Source organism: Lineus longissimus, chromosome 5 (assembly GCF_910592395.1).
Source record: "Lineus longissimus chromosome 5, tnLinLong1.2, whole genome shotgun sequence".
NCBI lineage: Eukaryota > Metazoa > Nemertea > Pilidiophora > Heteronemertea > Lineidae > Lineus > Lineus longissimus.
The window spans coordinates 8,844,638-8,866,113 of NC_088312.1; the positions used below are offsets into that span (position 1 = coordinate 8,844,638).

The 21,476-nt window shown below is 42.5% G+C and overlaps 2 protein-coding genes across 12 annotated transcripts in view; both read left to right on the forward strand.

Annotated features, from left to right (window-relative positions):
- LOC135487389 (glutamate receptor ionotropic, kainate 2-like) overlaps positions 1–11,586 on the forward strand; it is a 45,701-nt gene extending 34,115 nt beyond the window's left edge. For 5 of the 11 annotated variants that reach the window (XM_064770979.1, XM_064770984.1, XM_064770985.1 and 2 more), the window contains 7 exons: positions 138–368; positions 701–1,043; positions 2,188–2,259; positions 4,499–4,716; positions 7,226–7,451; positions 7,768–8,048; positions 9,589–11,586. In XM_064770979.1, coding sequence (XP_064627049.1) covers positions 138–368; positions 701–1,043; positions 2,188–2,259; positions 4,499–4,716; positions 7,226–7,451; positions 7,768–8,048; positions 9,589–9,828 — 1,611 coding nt within the window. In that variant the 3' untranslated portion in view covers positions 9,829–11,586. Of the gene's footprint in view, positions 1–137; positions 369–700; positions 1,044–2,187; positions 2,260–4,498; positions 4,717–5,105; positions 5,324–7,225; positions 7,452–7,767; positions 8,049–9,588 lie in introns of all 11 variants that reach the window. The other 6 variants (XM_064770986.1, XM_064770990.1, XM_064770983.1 and 3 more) reach the window with 5 other exon arrangements.
- Positions 11,587–12,587: 1,001 nt separating this feature from the next.
- The window catches only part of LOC135488777 (tubby protein homolog), a 52,137-nt gene continuing 43,248 nt past the window's right edge, over positions 12,588–21,476 (forward strand). The window contains exon 1 of the mRNA XM_064773584.1: positions 12,588–12,752. The gene's annotated coding sequence lies outside the window, so the exon portion shown is untranslated. The remainder of the gene's footprint in view (positions 12,753–21,476) is intronic.

A 21,476-nucleotide genomic window follows, 5' to 3' on the forward strand; every position in this document is an offset into this window, starting at 1 on the left:
TTCAGTACGAATAATTTGGTGACATTTATGTTTTTGGGGACTGGGAATAGGCCTATGTCAGGTTCTCGTGAACCCTCACAAAGTTGTATTTCATCATTAATTTTATCATAGTAATGTACTATTTGTACATTCTACAGGATTCCCCATTCGTTTTCTTCAACACGCATGATGATTTTGGCCGCGAACTTCACGGGAACGACAGATTCAGTGGTTACTGCATAGATCTGCTAAAAGAAATTGCCAAAATCGTGCCCAACTTTAAATACGAGATTCATATTGTTTACGATGGGAACTACGGGTCTCCCGTTGATTCTAATAATCCCGGAACGACCAAGTGGAACGGTATGGTCGGGGAACTGATAGAGAAGGTAAGATAGTGTACCAAAAAAGACAACGTATCATTTCATTTTTTAATCTCTTTGCAAAGGTCCTTTACTTTTTTAGATTATCACCTCCTAAAACATTGATAAAGCCGTTCATTTTTTGTTCTCATCCTACATTTGTAGTTGGACATAGCAGGTTCGGGAATGTGATTTGATGAGATGGAGAAAACGAACTTATGATAGGCTATGACTGTTATTGTAATCACCATGTTCACCATATGCATATACATGTAATTCCGTACTCATTACACCGTTTTTTTACAAATTAAAGTTGAGTTTCATCTTGTTAATTTATGATCCAAATATCACGTTTTCAGAAAGCAGACCTCGCAGTTGCTTCCTTAACCATCAGTTACATCCGCGAAAAGGTCATCGACTTCACGAAACCCTTCATGAATCTTGGCATCAGCATCTTATTCAAAAGACCAGAGAAGAAAAATCCGGAACTTTTCAGTTTCTTATCACCGCTTTCCCTCGATGTCTGGCTGTACATGCTAATCGCCTACCTCGTGGTGAGCTTCTTGCTGTTTGTCTTGGCCCGGTTTAGTCCCTATGAATGGTACAATCCACATCCGTGCAACCCCGACTCGGACATCGTGGAGAATCAGTTTACCATCATGAACAGTTTGTGGTTCACCATAGGCTCTCTTATGCAACAGGGTAAGTATCAGTTTTACAATCATCCAACTCTCTTGTTTGGAAGAAATTCTCGAGGAAGAGTGGCCAAATGTTTCGTATATTTTCTTATTGATACCTGACAAAGGATTCCTGAGACAGCTTTTTTCATTCAGGATGATCTGTGGACCAGAATCTTCAACCGTCTTGAAACTCTCGAGTTTCAATTGGAGGCTGTTTACAAACAGTCCCAGAAGAGACACATTATTTGTGACATGTCATGGTTGTCGTTGGAGACTATGGAACATAACCCATTTTCCTTTGGAAATTTCATTCTGAACTGGAGAGTAATTTTCAGTGTCACTAACCACCATCTCACACTGCGATGTCAGTTGATACAGAACCCACAGTCCCAAAACCAAAACCAAAAATCTTAACCGTATATACCGGATGTCGTTCATGCATAACTTATCGCGCTGGTAGCATTTAGTTAATAAAGTATTCAATGGAAGGGGTGACAGGAGATGAAATAAGCTATCACCCCTTAGTATTTCCCTGAACAACTGCAAAAGTAGTGGAGGCGATTAGTTATGCATGAGCAAAGCCGCGCACTAGTGGAGAAAAACAAAACGTTACGGTTTGAATGGGGACCGTGGAACCAATGATTCTTAAAAAGGTCAAGTCGCAATACCACTATCTGTATTCTAGTGGCGACTGCTTATCCTCAATATTGCATAAATTGGCAACTTTTTGACTTTCTTCTGTTTATCATTGAAATTTCACAGCGAAGGTATAATGTATTTGTCTTGACACCATGATAATCTTCTGCATATTTCAGCTATACACTATCTAAAAATACTCCGTTTTCAGTTTGGATTTTGTTCATGTATGGAATGAGAATGAGAGCATTTTCATGAGATGCAAAAAATGGTGGCTGCGGTTGCGCATGCTCTGTCATGGCTGATGCTTTACGGCGTGTCGTAAAATCTCGCCGATTGTTGGAATGGAACGCGCATTCATGTTGTACCCGCATCAATTTTGTGAACCATTGGAAAAAATGAAGATGCGATGTTGTGTCAGATTTTGTAACCTGAAAAAGAGACAGTTTTAAAGAATGCTACTCAAACGTTATGCAAGCCCACGATTTCAAATTGATTTAATAATGACTAATTTTCAATTCTATTATGAGGTATCACTTTGCATCCACGCGGGATCTTTTGTTTATCGCATTCTCTCTCTTTGATGACTCAAGGGCCCATAGGTAGATATACACCTAACAACCCGTTATGTGTCACTCTATATTTCAGTCGCACTCTTCTTTTCTGCATGTTGCACATCCCTGTCCCCCAGCGTCCGTTGTCAAATTCATTTCAGTACCGATCATACATGTACCCGATTGGATCGTTGTGGTCGTCGCAGCAGAAGTTACACCCCCCAACCTTGTCCTTATTCTCGTTCTGTTTAGACTTTTTTCAGCGTAACCCAATTTATTCCAGCGTGTCTTTGTGGATATCGGATTTGCGGGAATCTGTAGATCTGCCTAAAGCTTAGCTTACCATCTGATGGAAAAAAGTTGAACCTGGTCAACTAAGCTGATTTTTCAAATAAAAAGTAAAAGATTATCTGCGTCGACCGCGCACACAGGGAAGCGGATTGCGCGGATTAGACCTCAACTTTTGATATTGGCAAGAATTACTCAAAGACTGGTCTTTATTTATTCTCAAAGTCATATTACTCTTGCTGATATCAAAGTGGCTTTCCCCCTGTGTGTGAGGAAGTACCATTCATTGATTTCTGAAGAATTTGTCCGGAAATGATTCCTCACAATACAGCTGATTAGCTCATGGATAATTACCTTGGAGATGATGAATTTACCGGAGCTAACCTGACTACATGCACTTTGTTTTCCGAAATTCTTCTTAATGGTACCAAAAATTGGGCTTCTTTTACCTGGTTCAGCTTATTGTACTATTCAACATTACGATGTCAATTGTCATGTATGTCTTGCACCAGTATGTGCATGAAAGCATGTTCTTAAAATTTTGTATATGTTACCGGTCATACGGGGTATCCCAAAATGCGAATAATGCAGCTAAGTTAAAATGAGAATGAATGCTTAGAGGTGAAAGTTGGCAACTTAATGGTGGTAAAATCACCATGCAAAGACAGTCATCATCATTGATTTGGAAAAAAGGTTGCATAACAGCATTTTGGTACACCAAGTTCTTAACCTCGGCACTCCATGGAGTTTGTAAATACCGTTAATTACATGTACAATGTAGGACCTGGGGTTTTATTCTTCTAGATGGTTTTATACAATAGCTCTGGGTAGAGAGGTCAGTTATTGTAAGATTCACGCCAAATTAAACAAAATGCTTGATACTAACATCCTGACCTTTGAAAGCCAAGAGTGACAATTATCTTTGAGTTTATGATAAGTTGCCTCGTCCTATAGCGCTTTGATCGCAGCCACGGCAAAACTACACATTGCTCCATCAGTTATTTGGTAATTGAAATATCCTGTGTTGCAGGTAGAGGCGTCTTTTGATGATATTTCCGTTCCCAGTGGACTGCGCTAGCAGGTGATTTGAATTACCAAACACCCGTTGGAACCAAATGCATCTTACCGCGGCTGAGACAAGCGGGAAACCGCTCTAGTTGAATCTGTCTGTGAATGTGTATCTTACAATACGTACATGTGATATCCCTTTATTCAAGGATTCATCCCTAATGAATCCTTGTTGTCTTGTATATATAAACGGTGTATCAGTCGTGGAGTACATCGTGGTGATAGTTACTGTGTTAGGCTATTAACGTAGGCTATGAAAGTAGTAGAAATACGTATCCCATCGATCGGTTTTTCATTTTCACGAAACTAGCCTGTTAGATACTGAGAGGTTAATGGACGCCGAAAGAAGGAAGAATGACAAGTGTTTAAAAAAAGAGCGGATATCGATGTGGTAATTCACGTGACATGCACGCATTGTAAGTCCGTCCGGTTGGTTTCACTTTACCGTGAGAGTGCCAGGCTGATCTAACGCCCCTATTACCCAAATAAACATATCCTGATGCCATTGTTTTACTGGAGCAGAACCTACGGAACGACTGACAGTGCGTGTTCTGTCAGTTGAATCACCAGACTCTTACAAATATGAAACATTCAAAACTCCTGCATTGGCTTTTTGTGAGGAAGACATTGAGTCTACGTTGAATAATGTAGATGAGGATGTGGATGTGGATTTCAACATCCCCGTGACTGGGAAGAGTCGTTATCACCACTGATGAATTACAAATACATTGTACAGTGGCTATTGTACCATTAGGGAGTTCATCTGCTTGGACGATTGACGGGCACCTCTTCCTGTCGTGGGGAAGGTCTTCGTAGATTATGGTTTCAACTGACTCTAATCAACCAATGCGGGGAATCGGAGGACCTGAAAGCGTTCCTATACTCATAAATATCTTCTTTTTCTAAAGATAAAGTTCTTGCCTTCTTTTAGGATCCGAGGTAGCGCCGCGGGCCTACTCGACCAGGATCTGCAGCGGGATATGGTGGTTCTTCACCCTAATCATGATCTCTTCCTACACCGCCAACTTAGCCGCCTTCCTAACTGTGGAGAGAATGATTTCTCCAATCCAGAGTGCCGAAGATCTGTCCAAACAAACTGATATCAAATATGGAACTATTATTAATGGCTCTACGTATACTTTCTTTAAGGTATGTCGTGTATGTCGAGGCTCTGAAGTTCACTATTGTTTTTGTTGGATCACTATGCTGATTTGACAGCTTCCTCAACAGGAGCACAAGCTGTGAATTACATTCTGCTTCGGCTTTGGCCTACCGCTGGCACCACATGAGGAAGACGTCGTATCAGTATAGACCAGTCACCGAGCTTTAGAGTCTCACTCCAATAGTCTTCATCTTCATCTTCATTCGCTCATTATTTCAGATTCCAACATGACAGAAAAGCCCTTTCTCCAGAAATGTGACCAGTGGCAATTTTGGTCCGGATCTCATCCAAACACGTTCAGTGCGTTGGATCCAACTCATTTGCCACTAAAACACCCAACCGTTGTCTTGTCGTTATCAATCCTTTAAACTTTCAGGCTCAGACCTAGCCCCCAAAGCCATCTCGACCAGGATGATAGGGGGTCTTTGGTGGTTCTTTACCCTTATCATGGTCTCCTCATACACGGCCAACTTGGCTGCGTTCCTAACAGTGGAGAGGATGATTGCTCCCATAAACAGTGCCAAAGACCTCTCTAAACAGAGTGAGATTAAGTATGGCACTATAGTCAATGGATCCACATATACTTTCTTCAAGGTAACATTTTTTGGTATTGGTACCTTGGCCTGGCAGCCTGCATTTGCTCTAACCTCTTCAGCTCCCTTGGTAGCACGGATAATTGATACAGGAGTAGTAGCGGTGGTAATATAAGGTATTCTAACTTGGTGACACCTTCCCCAACGACAAGTCACTTTGAAACCAATCAACACGGTGCCCAATCGTTTGACCGTATTCCGGTCCTGTGAAATTGAGTGGTGAAAGGAGTGCATTACACCCCCCTCTAAAACGAGTTTGAGAAACGATTCGGGTGAGTCCATTGTGGCCGTAACCGATATTCATTAGATTGGGCACTGTGATCAGATTGAAATGTACTGTATAAGACACCCTTCCATCATTTCCATAACCAGGAATAGATCTCTCCTACACCGATCAGGCTGTCTATAATTTGCATCCTTAGCACTATCGTTCACTTAGAGGGTGGACACTTTAATTCTTGGAGAACCTCTACAATAGCTACTTGCATCATCAATTCCTTTTTGACCAACTATTTGTCGAAAATTCCTTCTGGGACCAATGGACACACCTTCTGATAGAACTCAAGTAGTTACCATTCCCTCCAGTTGGGTCTGCCATGATTTCGCAGATTCCCTAGCGTACCTTTCCCAGTACCTTCCACCGTCTTTAGTTTCATATTAGCTTACCAGTTGCAAAACGGTCGCTTAAAACTTACTTCGGTCTTAGGTTATGGCCTACAAAAATGTGAAGAACGCAACTTCATGGCAGCCTTTTTTGTGTTGCTGCTATTTTGACGTTTTATGTGCTGCGTTAAAAAGCTTGGTTTCACTCTTTATGAATGTGCGTCTTTGGCTTTAAAGAATATCATATAAGTTCCGCCAGGTTAAAAGAAATCGCTTTGTAAGCAACGAACGATAAACAAACATTACTGTAAGAGATGTGCAGCAACTTGAGGAGATGATATCACTCCGACAGGAAGAGTAAAATGAAGCTTTGGTTATGATACTGTTTGGCTTCGCGTTCGACTAGGTGATTAATAGGATGCTTTGCTGAGAGAATGCTTATGAATGAGTCCGATATCTCGTTTGCTCAGCCGTTTGGCTTGGTCTGTCGTATCAGTGGTGTTCCAAAACGAAATTATGCCCCAACATCATATGTAATGGAAAGCTAGATACCTAAAGTCCCACTCATTTCAGTAAGCATTCTGAAGCTAGTCTTAGTTGATAAAGATTTCCTTTGGGTTTTGCTATTACTGTGATGATACGTAAGCTCTCACGAATGAATTAAGCATGGCCATAATGCAGTGACCTGTTAGTTCCGTTCATGACACTTTCTCGCAATTCTACTCGAGCATTTTGCGTTCAAAATGGAGGCTGATGTTTTGGTCCTTTGCAAAGACGTTATTTGTACAAGGTCCCGTGAGCATGTCACTCATTCATTAGCATGACCTGTTGCTGCAGGATGACGTACAACCTTTGGCATGTCATCCTGTTATCTGTCGTCCATTTTATCGTGACCAGAAAGCTAAGGATGTTATCTGTAATCGGAATGTTTCCAAAGAGAATTCTGAACAGCAAAGACAATCTCGTATTTATAACGACTATCAGTAAACATTTAACCAGTTGAAACACAGAATACCATACCCAAGTAATGTTTCAAATAGTGTTGGGATCATGTAGAATTGACGTCATTATCATTGTCATCTGTCATCTGTCATCAGTTTCTCCAATGGTAAACGTTTAAAAGGATACAAGCGTATCGAGGGGAACTGCAGTTGAAATCTGAAGTTGTCATCCATAATCAGTCAGCACGCAGAGGACGATCGGGTCCGCGTCCTGAATATACACTGCTGATAATGCCCATTGGCTGACGTTTATGTTGTCTTAGTTTCTGTCGCTCACTTCCTTCTCTTACCTGCTGCAGACTTCAAAGATCGCCACCTACGAGAGGATGTGGAACTTCATGAGCAGCCAGCCAGAGAGTGTTTTCGTGAACTCCACCACCCAGGGCATAGAAAAAGTGCACCAAGGAGGCTATGCCTATCTGCTTGAGTCAACAATGAACGAATACTTTACCCAGAGGCAGTGTGACTTGATGATGGTGGGAGGCTTGTTGGACTCCAAGGGCTATGGTATAGGGACACCGAGAGGTTGGTTAAGGCTTACGTAAATTCCTAACCTACTGGCTTGCTCCACCAGAAAAACTTCTTCCTGAAAATGAATCAAAAAGACTTACATGATATCCTGTTCTTCTTTATCTCCCCTCCAGGGAAGAACACGATTTTTTAAACGGAGAGTCTTTGCCATTTTTTCCAAGTGCTTTGGTGGTGTTTGTTGATTCCGTGGTTTGATAAGGTAGATCTTGGAGTGGGAGTTTCCCGTTCGCACGGACCCTGTTGTCTCTTTCCTTGTTGGGGCTCGCCCTACTCTTAAGTTTTGTTGCACTCTCTTATTGTGTCTCCACAGGTTCTCCCTACCGAGATATCTTATCTGACGCCATATTACGGCTACAAGAAGAACAAAAACTCCAACTCCTGTACAATGAATGGTGGAAGGAGAAAAGCGGGGGCGGAAAATGTGATAACACCGACCCCAACAACAAAGACGCCAACGAACTTGGCGTGGAGAATGTTGGTGGTGTATTTGTTGTGTTGCTAGGGGGCCTCGCTCTCTCCACCATTGTTGCTATCGGCGAGTTCATCTGGAAGGCGAGGAAGAACGCTGATGAAGACAAGGTAAGGAGGCATGTAGGTATTGTCCAAACTAACCTCAACACCGGAGGGCGACTGTTATTGGTAGTTGTCCGGAGTAAACGCTTTCTCGAGCATACAATCATGCCATCCCGTCAGGCAGTGCATTCATACCCGGTAAACCAGGCATATATGCCATCTCTTGGGTCTGAGGAATTCGCAGTGGAAATACCAATGGGATTTCTTCAACCCAAATCGAGGGAACTTCTTCACTCTAAGAAAATATAGCTAGCCAGTCGTTGAAGGGGACTAATAGGGCAAGTCCAGTCAACAGTCGTCCTCAGGTGTTTGTGATTATGGTCGAACCCATGTTATCCTTAGTATATCTATATTTGGTAAGTATTACAAGGTTTGTATTTGAAATGTCCTCAGCGTTCCTTTACAACATGGTAATTTCTTTAAGAACCCTGTTGATATTTACCTTTGTTGTTCAAACTAACATCAAAATGTTCTTCTTCTTCTTCTGACTTGTTAACTTATTAAGAAAGCAGTCGTTTTTTCCTCTTCTTTGCATTCGCTGAAGACAGAGATTCCCGTTTTGGTGATAAATCCGCCATATTTGAAGTAGTCGTTCTCCTCCACACATCTTGTCGTGCAAGTAGAGATCACGGATGTATAGCACCACAGATATATGCTATACATCCGTGTAAAGATGAAGGTCATGATTCACTGCTGGTGGTTGCCAGTCTTTGACCTGTTTCTGCGACATTCACTAAGTATTGGGCAAGATGTCGCCAAAGCGATGTCATTCTCTCCAGAATGGGGGAGCCGAACGCCGAGATTCCTTAGAGAATCTGGTCACATAGCCTACGGTTTAGAAAACAAGTTGATTCTTTGGTAACCTCTCGACAGCGCTTTTTAGCGTCATTGATTTTGTTGAAAGTGACCCCGACACTAGAGCACCACTCATCAGACGTCCAACGAGGCAACTCTTTCTTCATAGTAGACTGTGGACAGTTGTAGACCAGTACCTCCAATCGAAGACTGACTGGAGAGTTTTCTGGTGTAGCGCAAGCGATGTTTCATCAGTAACCCAGTGTTAACGTTTGTCAGTGACCTGTGATAAGTATATCCAGTGTTGTGCATCTATTCTAAGTGTTTGTTCTCTTGTCTGAATATCTTGTTCGCTTTGGCTTTTCAAGACTCGGTCACTTGAAAAAAAGATTCAGCGATCATCAAAACTAGACTCAACAGTAAGCTGACTTTTAACAGTATCATTATTTTAAAACGGTCCTCGGAATTCCTATGTACAACAGCTTAAACTTTCATCCCTTAAACGATATCTTATTCAACCGAATTGTCATCTGTGGGAATCCATGTGCAGTTCTGAAATTGATAACATTTTCGCAATTGACATATAGTTTTCTGTCATCTTGCCCTTTCTTACCACCTGTAGCTTTTTGTCAAACCCAAGAGGCAAACCCAAGAGCCTGGCTCATATGACCCGTCATACACTGCTGGCGTTATGCATCGAAAGGGATGTCACAATCACTGAGCCGAGATATTTAAATATCCAAACGGTGCGTTTTCGTTTCAGGAATCGCTGTGTTCGGAGATGGGAACCGAATTACGGTTCGCACTGCAGTGCATGGGGTCCTCGAAGAAGCCAGCCCGAAAACGGCGGTCACCGCAAGCAGATATGATGGATAACGGACTTAATCTACATGTGCCCCTGACTGGCATGCTGTCAGGCCCTGGGCCTGGGGTATCAGGAGCGTACCATGGAGCACATGGATCACATCATACCGCCGTCCCAGGAAAGGAGTTGTATGCTTGAAACACGTTCCAAAAATCATTCAGTACTAGAAATAATAAAATCGAGATGGAAAGTGAATTTCTTTTTCACAACAAGGAAATGAATTTATGGCTACGGCCATGACAGGGTAGGATGGATATATGGGACGCAGGAATCATTCTCGACATGCGCCTTAATTAGGATTCCATCTGATGTTACCTGATGCTGTTGCAATTACTGTGTACTGGCTGGCGAGAGGGGGCGGCAAAAGTTGTAAGGGGTCGAGGGGACATGTTTGAGAAGGCAAAGGAAAGTAAGAGAGGGTCCTTTTTCCAAAATTAAGGGACCAAAAGGAATTCCCTTGAGACATTCATTCATATAAGAATCAGAAGATGTCGATTTTCAGACTTGCCTTCTGCTATCGCTCAAATTGACAAATAACATATACTAACAATGTATGTAAATAACATGCCTGGGATCATTTGATTTTCAAAAGGAACAGCTGTTAAGCGCTTTAATTTGTAAATGACTAGCTGTAGCTTGATGAGCAGACATGTACCGAGGTGACAAGACGCTACTACTTCTTCTGTGTCCAGTCTGCATAAACTATTATTAGGCCTACATGTATCAGTCCTGTGGCGGAGATGAAGCCGCTGGTCGTTTGGAGGGTCTGCATGCTGTGTTATCCCACAAGGCTATACAACATGGCTCATCCAGTGTAGACCACAAACTAAATTACGATAATCATTGTAAAAATCTCATTGGAGGTAATCGACTTACTACCAATCATTTTTATATATCTGTATATTGTAAGTTTTCATCCCAATTGCATCTATACTGGTATACGTCACTCTACTTACATCCACTCATATACTGTAAATATAGATAAACGCGCACAAAGTTAGTTTTGTGAAACGTCTGTGGCGTTATGGACTTGTATCAGATGGTGTCGGTTCTGTGTTGTCTATTTTTCCATAGAATCTCTTGTCCGACACAGGCTTGCATAATATAAAACACTGCCATCTTTAATTTTTTGGTAAAAAGTGCTGATATAGTACATAGTACACAATTCTTAATTATTACTTTAACATATAAATGATCAATTTATTTGACAATGTGCACTATTGGGTGTAGGGAAATTCAATAAGGACGGGGACGTGCTTGGGGTGATTGTGTTTTGGTGTCGTCCTGTTGTACTCTTTTCTGTTTCCTTTCGTGGCGTTTGATTATTGACTGTCGAGGTATCTCATACCCCACCGGCATCTTCATATTTGGACTAAGCGTACCAAGGGCATAGGAAGTCAAAGCCTCGACCGGAGGATGAAATGGTATTGTCGGGACTTCGAACACCAATAGCGGCGGGCCGCAGTCTTGCATGGTTCTCATGAGCCATTAACATGTGCCATATTATACCTACTATCATAAAAGAAACGTTTCTGCGGCATATTCTTCCTAAGAACGCTACCTGTAGACTTAAAATCTTAATAGTGTTGCATTCATGAAGTGCGCCTTATTCTATGTAGGCTATCAACAGTTTCGTCAATTATTATCCTTTCGTGAGCCATCTACCTTTTTGTTGTTGTGATTGAAAAACTTTAAATATCGAACTCAAACTATGAAACACCTATACTTGGCGGATTTTATGAATGCCTCTTAAAGTAAAGTCCGCGGGTAAAATATAAATTTATTCGTTCCAAAATGCTGCCTGTAAGATATTAGATGTGCTATGATTTTCAAGAAGACATTTTATATATTATGTGAATGCCGCATCGTTCGACTGCCGGTATTAAATTGTAAATAAAGGCGTATTGTAAATAAGCTGTCTCACATTCTTTTTCATTGCCTTCGGGGCAGTTTTCTTAACTTTTGTACTTTTATTCTAGTATTGACATTACTCCGGTGGCATAGCTAGGACAATGTCACAACCTGTGATTGTGCCCGTCAATTTGATGTAGACTCCCGGCATTCTCCAAGCGTCGTCAATGGTGATTGTCGGTGTCAAGTCTCACTTGACCTACTGACTCTGTGAGAATTTCAGTGGGTGCATGTAAAATTCGACACGGATCGAAGACCGGGAGATTGGGGCGACACTAGTGCAGTCTAACGGTAGAGAATAGAACTGAAAGTTTCGGCCGAGGATTTCAGTTCCACTTTTGGCCACGGAACAGCACCACCGTCGCTTAAGCTTATTTGACGGTACTACTGGAATACAGGTTTTATCTCCTGATTATCTTATTTCCTGCAGCTCCGATCCTGTAGTGTTATGCCATACAATAAAACAAACAAAGTGTCAGTACTTTTAATTTTAGTTTTTATTCTAAGTTTACAATTATAAATAACGATGTACAACTTTTGAAATCGCGGCAGCGCTAGAACTGCGCAGTTTTTAGGCGTGCTCGTGGTAAAATAGAATCACGGAAACTATCCTCAAATGAGATCATTAATATCTCAAGTCCATCCTTGGGGGGGCCTTGCCTCCTCTAATCTAAAGAAAGCCTGTCCCTTCTTCCTCTAAACCACAAAGACAATTGCGCGGGGAGAATCTCATAGATTTTGCCCGCCCTGTATCAAGTAAAAGTATCACCAGAAATGCCACCTCCCCCCCCTTCCCCTCCCCCCCCCCCCCCCCCCCCCCCCCTCCGGAAGATAGAAAATGCTGTGTTCACGGACCATCACGAACTATTAGTTAGGCAGTTGCCATGGGGACGGCTTCCCGTGACGTAAACACCCAACCCGGAAATACATCTCACTGATTATTGACCAATGAGAATGCAGCGTTTTCTGTAAGTGCGGAGTGTGCATTCATTCGGGAAAGGTGATTCCCAAAATAAATGAGTTTTGTGGTGATTATTTCTCTTTTCCTGCATAAACTCGTATTCAAAAACAATCTACCATACCTCGACATAAACTCCAAGTAAATCATTTTGGTTCCGTGCCTAGGAACTGGCCTTTTTGTCGCCAGTTAGGTAAGATATTTTGATTAGAAATTCTTGAAAACCTTTTCGATGTCAACACGTTCATTCATGTACAAACTACACTGTCAACAGTACAGACTACACCATGACGTGTAGTGCAGTGTTGAGTGCATGGAGTGTTCAGTGTAGTCTACAATTTTACATATACACGGTAACCGTGCAGTGCTGTGCTGTTCACAGCATGATTATAGGCTCAAAGCGTACCGCCACAACTGAATTCCGGGCCAACTTCTTGAGTGTCGTATATTACTATATTAGGCCTTCGTCTGTCGCGCGCTGACGCAGTCGCAGATAGTTGGGGCTCTGATTCATCTTCTTCGAATTAAATGGCCTACTAGTAATGCGCACACTCTGAACACAGGAGACATTGGCAATTGAACTTCGGAGAATGGTAATGTCATGAGCCACTGTCACCCTTTGACATCCACTCCAGGTGGAACACATGACTCATTACTGGTCAGGGGCCAAAAAACCTATTAAATTTTGTTGGAATGACCAGTTTTTCAGTCGGTCAGGCTCTCTCCGAAGACTACACAAACAAACTACAGCAGAACCCCTCTATTAAGGACACCCTTAGGACGGACAAGTACTGATCGTAATAGGGAGGTGTCCCAATTAGAGATGTCAAATTGAATAGAAAGAACCAATTTGGGACCAAAACTAGTGTCCTTAATAGAGAGGTTGTCCTTAATAGAGAGGTGTCTGCTAAGGGAGATTCCACTGAACATTGTAAATGAAGGTAAACTGCATGCATCAAACTAACTCACTAACAGACACTTATAATAAGCAATAGTTCATCTTCATGTTTGTGCCTCTGCTGAATCAAAAAATGCAAAGGCTCCATCCAGCCATATCACCTACAATACATCAAGTTTCCAATCCATGAAATATCAGCGCTTATAAAGACCCGATCCAACTTCCTTACCTCTGATAGTGCGCTTAAGTCTGAAGAACCGATCCAATTATCAGTAATTCAACTAATTTCAAATGGATTCTAAAAACTGAGCTGATGCTGCTTTGGCATTGCCATAGCAACCAAGTGAATTCAAGTTTATTTTTCAAATGAAGAAAAAAAAATTAGTTTGATGACTCAGGTATTCTTATGAGAATGAGTTGTGTCCATGGTGACGATGTGTAGTATTTTTGTATTTCAAAGAAAACTGTTAATGTCATTCATGTCATTAGAAATTCGTCAATGGAGACTCACACCCAAATTTTTAAGTATAAGAGGATATCGTAGAGTTTTGTAGGAAAGTTTTCGGAATTTTGGGAATACTGGCCCAATTAAATTCAAAGACTTTAGACTTTAAAATGTCTTAGTGGTGACTTTTTACTTTGCATCTCTTCGGTGAGTTGCCCAACCATCCACTGATTTCATTTCCTCTTCATTATACTGAGTGGTTGCTATTCAGCCATGAATTCACGATTTACAATATCTGCATGCCTTCAACTGAGTTCGATTAGACTCCCTCTATCAAAACGAAGGCTTTACCTAATCCATGGGGATCATTCCTAATTAGGCCAAGCTGCATTGAAGCATAAGCATATTCACATGAATCTGCAGCTTTGCGCTATAAATTATTTCTGTAATGGTTATGGGCTGTCATTCTGTCGTCGAGCTGGCATTTCCAATCATGAGGAAAACTCAAATCAATAATTTATTGATATTCCAACCCTCAGCATATTTCATAAAAATTGGGGTTGCTGATGCTGATGTGCTGTCCATTTCCTGCTGACTATGAATGCTTGTTGCTGGGTGATTGATATCAAATGATAATGATAATTGTGTTAGGCCAGTCACTGCAGCTATACTGTAAGCATTGCCCCTAGTTATGGAAAGATGTTTGCCTATTACAGTATTCCATGTTGTAAAAATTTGACCGGCACATTTTACATGTTTTAATTGGCTCAATATCAGTCTCACATTTTCAGATGCTGATTTCGAATACGCACAAGCAGTGAAAAGGACCTAGATTTGAAGTTGCCACCACCTTGTCCGGGTTATTTAGTTTGACTGATTGAGTAAATAACCCAGAAATGATAGCTTAATTTCTACATACCCTGCAGCATAAAATAAGCTCAGTCATAGAAATCATACTACAACACCACATGTTGCTGACCTGCATATAGCTAAAGTACAGATATAAATAATGCAAAGAATATTAGTGAGCAAATATTGATGTTTATAGTTGTAACACCCAGTATTGCTAGCACGACATATTTGGTGTCAAAAACAATGGCTGGTGCTGGACTTGCCCTGTCTGTCTGTACCATACCTGACGAATAAATTTGTCATGTAATTTATAATTTTTGAATGTAAACTCCCAATATGATGAAGCAAAGTCATATTTGATCAGTCCACTTTATACAGGCTGCTGAATCTCCCTCATTGATTGAACAAGGTTCTGTATCTATTTGTTTGTCCATCACTATGGCTTTACCCACAATCCTTTTATGGATCAAGGATGGTTCAATCATTTACCTTGAATTGCTGCATCAACAGTGGTGACTGGTGGTTCTATGTGGGCGCCGCGGTAATGGCCAGTTGACAAACTCCATACACGTGTACTTTTGTGTGATCACCATGGAGTACACAATGCAATCACAGGTATCGCCTGATGATATCTATGTGTAAGGTTCCCCGTGGATCCCATCCTCCAACTGGTGTGATTGTGCTTGCTGTAGTTAGTACTGTTGGCAATAATACACCACATAAATATTTGGCCAATGTTGGATTCAGGTACTTCAAGGAATAGAGCTTATCCTCGTTATTGACAATTAACTTATTGCAGTGCCATTCTTTGCTAACTTTGACAGTACTGGTAATTTAGTGGCTGGAAAGATATTGGACAATAGGTACCATCTTCTGAGATTTTTCTCATGTAAGTTGTACTTGTCCGATTCTGGCAGTTCTCTAACAACTCGGCTGCCAAGTGTTATGTAGAATTCTGTTTCTTGACATGTTGGGTCTGCAACGGGTAAATCCTGAATGAATAAATGATGTCTTGTTTTTCTGATGAAGAGATACGCTGTGAATAAAGACAATCTGTGAATAGACAATCAGCTGTGAGGACTAATAGGTCAGTGGCGGTAATGTTAGTGCTACAGGTCATCTCAGGCAAAGGCTTCTACAGTGTAGTTTTGGAGCAGAATTGATCTCATTCTCTTTTGATTCTAATTCAAGATCTAATTTGTCTTGTCCCTGAAGGTCATTACTAAAATGTCATTGCATCACATTTATTCAAGCTCAAAATAACCCAGCAGTGTCTCCAGTTCACATCATTTAAAAAATTGAACAAAGGGTAAGCTTCATCATTGCCAGTTACTATTGACCGGTATGTTCATAAAAATCCTGTAAATCTTCATTTGACCTGATTGGTGGCAGGCACACCAGGCAAGGTTGCAATGATCGTTAATTCAATTGATCTGCTAGTGTGACAGAAGAAATCCCTAGCAAAATGATGCATGATGTTGCCTTGACATTGACTGGAAGTGGAGAAGTGTTTCTCAATGGCTCCCCGTTTTACAACGTGATGTACGTGATGTCCCGGACTGATCTTGCGACGTGCAAGGTATCCAAGGCAAGCTCCAAGATTGATTAGCTTACTCCGCGATTGGAATGGAGTGTAAAGAAAACATGCAGATTATTGGCTGACCATTATTTATGACATTGTATGATGTGGCATACAAAATTGTGATTGGGTTTGTTCACGTCTGAACACTGAATCTGTAGAAGTGTGCTGCGTTGAGAAAGTACGAGTCCAGGCAATATTGATTGCATTTTTTGTCCGAAACACAAAACCTAGAGCAGGATTTTTTGTGCCGTTTTAATTTGCTTGCTGAGCATGTCCTTTGTTGATTTCAATCAGGGACAGCTACGTATTCCGAAGCGCTTGTCTCAATGCTAACACCTAAAAGAAATGTGTTTTGTTTCATTTGTGTTGAGAGAAATGTCTTAATCAATCAACACTCCTTGATTTTCCAATCAGGCAATCTCTCCAACGCAACATACCTTAAGTTGTTAAAAGAGTCAGCTGTCCTTCACCTGGCTTCAGTTGGAAAAATTGCCGTGTGGATTGCTTCGAATGTATGTTTCTTTGTATGTTTCTTTGAACTCTTTCTAAATGGCTCACCTACCTGGGTCGTATTTGGTTCAAAGAATCCATAGCGGTAGTCTTTTATGGCTGCATGACATGCATGATGGTTGTGAAAAGTTCCCTTGGCACTCATACCAAACACGACTGGCATTCAGCTCGCTAAAAGACAGATTTCTTAGCATAGTCAATGTGTTGTGTCACGCAAGATTGTACCCTACGGTGTTTGTTCTGAAAGGCACTCTTTTTCAGTTTGGGTCCGTTGTTATCAAACAAAATTTGTCACATTGAAAGTATTTTCAAACCTATGCTGTCATCAATCTCTAAAAAGACAGTCTGTTTATGCTTTTTATGCTCATTGTGTGATCTCAACCTGAAAAAAACAGGAATTACGTGATCAACACCATTTTTAGTTCATCCTTGCTGTGCATCATTCAATCATCCTCTTCATCCCTTGCTTGACTGCGCCCATATTTGTCGTCCCGTTACCTCAGGTTGGGTGACTTGTATGGTCTGGGATTACCGATTACTGGCCCTGGCTGAATGTGAGAGGCCAGATTCACCTGAACTTGGTACTCTATTGTGGATATGTTCTGTTGGCCATCTGAACAACTTCCACCCATGGCTGTGGGTAATGGCACACTATTGACAGTGATCACCAGTACTTGCCTAGACCAAAAAAGTTGCCACAGCTATTAATATTGAGAGTCTGTAAATGCCATGCATTCCAGAGGCAGACATCCTTGTATGTAACTGTGTTTTGTAGCTACGGAAGTCAGAGACAAACCGCAGCCACAATCAGTCCTTTGGTATACCTCTCTGCCAGCAGTACCCAACTCCCAGGTACACCCGCTATTGGTGTTAGATGATTCGAAATTGAATTCCTGATTAGAGCAGAGACTCATCCCTTCAGCCGAATGTACTTCATATATATTTGATAGAGTGCACGTTGGTTAATCTGATGCAAAATCCATGAATATTTGATTTCATGTCTGGCTGTATCTCCCACACTGTGGTCGCCAACCATTCAAATTAAAGTTAAACGTCAGTGCTATTAATTTAATGGAATTCGATGGAGGTTGGTGCCAGTGCTATCTCATTATTAAATTTTCACTGAATCATGTTTCATGTTTCTTCAGTGATACATTAGCTGCGCTTACACCACGAAATATTGGTGGACCAATTGCACTTACACCACCACATTGCCGCGACAAATTGGTTCGGCAATCCATTGCCGATACAAATTGCCGAGCGAATTTGTCCCACCAAGCTTGATGGTCCAAATTCGCCCGGCTTGTTAAAAGCTCGGCTTTGTCGTGGTGTACGCGCAAATGGTTCGGCAATTAGCTAGTTAGATGGTTCGGCTCCAGGCGGCGCTTTCGAAATGGCGCTTTCTGCCAAGGCTTTCCGCGTTCTGCTTATTGTTTGCGCGCCATCTGTAGCCGGATTTTATAACTAGCTGCAGCGCTGGTGTAAGCGCTTGGTGGATTTTCGATGGTGCGGCATTGGTTCCCGAACCAAGATTGGTGGTCCATTTTCAGGTGGTGTAAGTGCGGCTATTGAGCTGTACACTTCACGTACTTCCTTATTGCCTTAAGAGTTGACAAAAGTAGGCCCTTGAAGAGCACTTAAAATCCTCTAACAAGCAATTGAATTTTCAAATATCATTCTCATTTGAGGGCAGTGTGTCCGGACGAAGAAGAGTTAAGCCTAATAATGTAGGTCAAAGAACATGTAAGTAAAAAGTGTTTTGTTCAAATTGGTCTGATGTCAAAAACAGAAGAGGTTGTCTTCCGTCCCTTCATTTTGTCCCTGTTCTATTGTGAAAGATTTCAATAGGACTAAAATGAGGTGCTCGATCTCTGCGATAACTGAGCAGCATTCGACCACGCCTGTGTGGGGTTAAAGTAAGTTGGGAAGAGACCTACATGTACACTGCAGAGTGCTAAGAATGGAGATCAAACAAGGGATCTCATTAATACTGCTAGCAAAAGGGGATGCCACTAGTGTCAAAGCCCTTCTCAACTGTTCATCTGACCCACTGAAATTCCGGCAGTATGCCCTAAACTTCATCCAGACTGAACAGTGTATCAGTACAGCCCTAGCCTTGTACAATGCAATCATTTCCTAAACGTGTTGACGTGTTGGTCCTCTGGGTCTCACTTGAGACGGGTGAACACATCCAATGAACCAGTTGCCTAGGGATGGCAGAAATCTATCAAACTTTAATCAGTAAAGCTGAAAGAATGATTTGGTTCATTACTGCCAGGCTTATCGTTGAAATTACACTAACCATGTATTGCAAGTCTTGTAAATTTCAATGACGGATGCTGACTGCGTTGTGTTAATGGTTCTTGAATGGTTCAATTTTGGGGCCGATTTGATGAGCATTGGCAGAACCGCTGAACAGTATTGAATTTGTAGCCATAGCATTGAATTCACTGATAAAATGTTTGATCCATTTAGTGGAAGCTGATGGAAAACCGTGTATGTAAGTTGGTAGAATCATTCTACATGTACATGTGCCCATCCTTCGTGGGGTGGATCTAATCTCCACATTTCTGACTCTGATCTCCTCTCACTGATTGCTTCATGCCAATTACACAACGAGACAATCAGGATGTGCTTTTTGTCTCAGTTTGAGACAATTGCTCCCAATCAATTATCTCAAACTGTTTGGTACAAACTCATTATCTTTTTGGAGGGGAGGAGGGGTCACTGAAAAGAGGATGAAGGAATTATTCTATTTACCATGATACAGGACAGGTGGAGATTTTTCCGGATTTAGACTTTGATGATTGGATGGCCCGTTATTTGTCCACCATTTTGTGTCATTCAAACTTACCTATGGAACACTTTTGCATGTTACTCCATTTGGGCTCAAACACAAGAGTATCCCTTTAATTTTCTAAAGGGAGAACTGAGTTAACAGCTCGGCCGCCAGGCGGCGCCCTGACCGATCCCGCGAGATCGCGCCGATCTCATGCCGCCATATTCAGTCTTTACTCTTGTGCTTCTACGAAGCACATCGTTTTTTCAAAGCTGCCGTGAATTCGATTTAAAACCAAATTCAACCAGCCAAGTCTAGACGATTTTTGGGTTCATTCACCTACGGAGTAGACCGCCAAACTAATCTTGGCATTAGTATTGTCCAGTCTATTTAATTATAGACATTTTCTTAGCTAGCTTAGTCGACCCGGCTCCATTATTTTGATCTTGGTAGGGTAGAGTTAAGTAGGCTATTCTCCGCTCTATTGTAATAAACAAGACTCAGATCCATTGCAATAGTGTTTAATTCAAGTAGGCATGTTTTCCTTTCCATTAATTATTGCGTCCTTTCTGGCCTACTTGGGGTTCCCAGTGTTTTTATTGTCATTGGTACCATTTTTTATATGGCGTACCCCTCCGACGGCATCCTTTGTCTCACCACAAAGGAATGCGTCTGGTGGCGGGAAACGGGCCGCGAAGACGCCTAAACCCTCTTCCGGTTCCGTTTCCGGGCATATAACCCGGAGGTCTAGCAAACCTCCCGCCACCACCCCTTCCGTCAGCCGAGTTCCGGTTCCGGCCGCGGCTGCGAAGGATGCGGGATCTGACATTATTAATGTCTGTGGTCCCAAGGGAGACTTACATCCAATAAGTCTCCAAGGGTTTAATATACCCCGGACCTCAGGGAACCTTCCGGTTCCCCTGTCGTCCGCTCCCCCGAGTACAAGCCCTTTGTACCCGCGGGAGCACCCTGCTTCCGGTCCGCCGATTGCAGTTCCGGTTACTGACGCGGGTTCCCGTTTTTCAGTAACCGAAGACTCTACTGGGGGTTTTTCTCAGTCTTTACTGCGAAATAACCCCAGTCCTCACGGACACAGTAGAGTAGAGCCGGACCTTATAACGCCACCTCCGAAACGCCATGCGTCTTCGGTAACAGCGTTTCCGCCCTCCGTACCTCCTTCTAAAAGGGCTTCCGGTAGCTCCATACCGGCGAAGGAGTTACGGGCATTTCCGGTTTCGGACTTCGTCCTACCGGAAATGCAGGCACCTTCCTACGTTGGCCAACCTCTTGGGTGGAACCAACCGGAAGTGCCACCCCCTCCTCGTAGCAGAGGCGTCGTTCCCATGGAACGAGCTACGCAGAGAGGACATCTGAACTCTAGTTCAGAATATGGGCAACTTCCGCTTCCGGAAGACCCATTCGCCCGCACATACGGCTTCCAGGGTTCGCTTATGCGCTCACCCTCGCCTCAACCGCCCGTCGTTGAGAGAAGCCGCACGTCGGGTCCGGAACCCGAGTCGGGACAGCAACTGTCCCAGCTCATCCAGATGGTAGCAGGTCTTTCTGATAGACTTAGCCATCTGGAGCAGGGTTCCGGTTCCTCTGGTGCGCCTGGTCCCATCGGATACCCACCATCCGACTCCTCTATTTTAGAGGAATTTTCTGAGAACGAGAGTTCTCAGCCAGGCTACCGCTCCCCCAATCAGGAGGAGCTGTCACCAGAGGAGGCCAGTATCCTGTCGGATATGAGGACACTCAGATCCTTGATCAGAGCGTACCTCCCGCAGGATCTGTGCCCTACCCCGCCGGAACTGCCAGCCTTGTCAACACCGACCTTTTCACTCTGGGGAC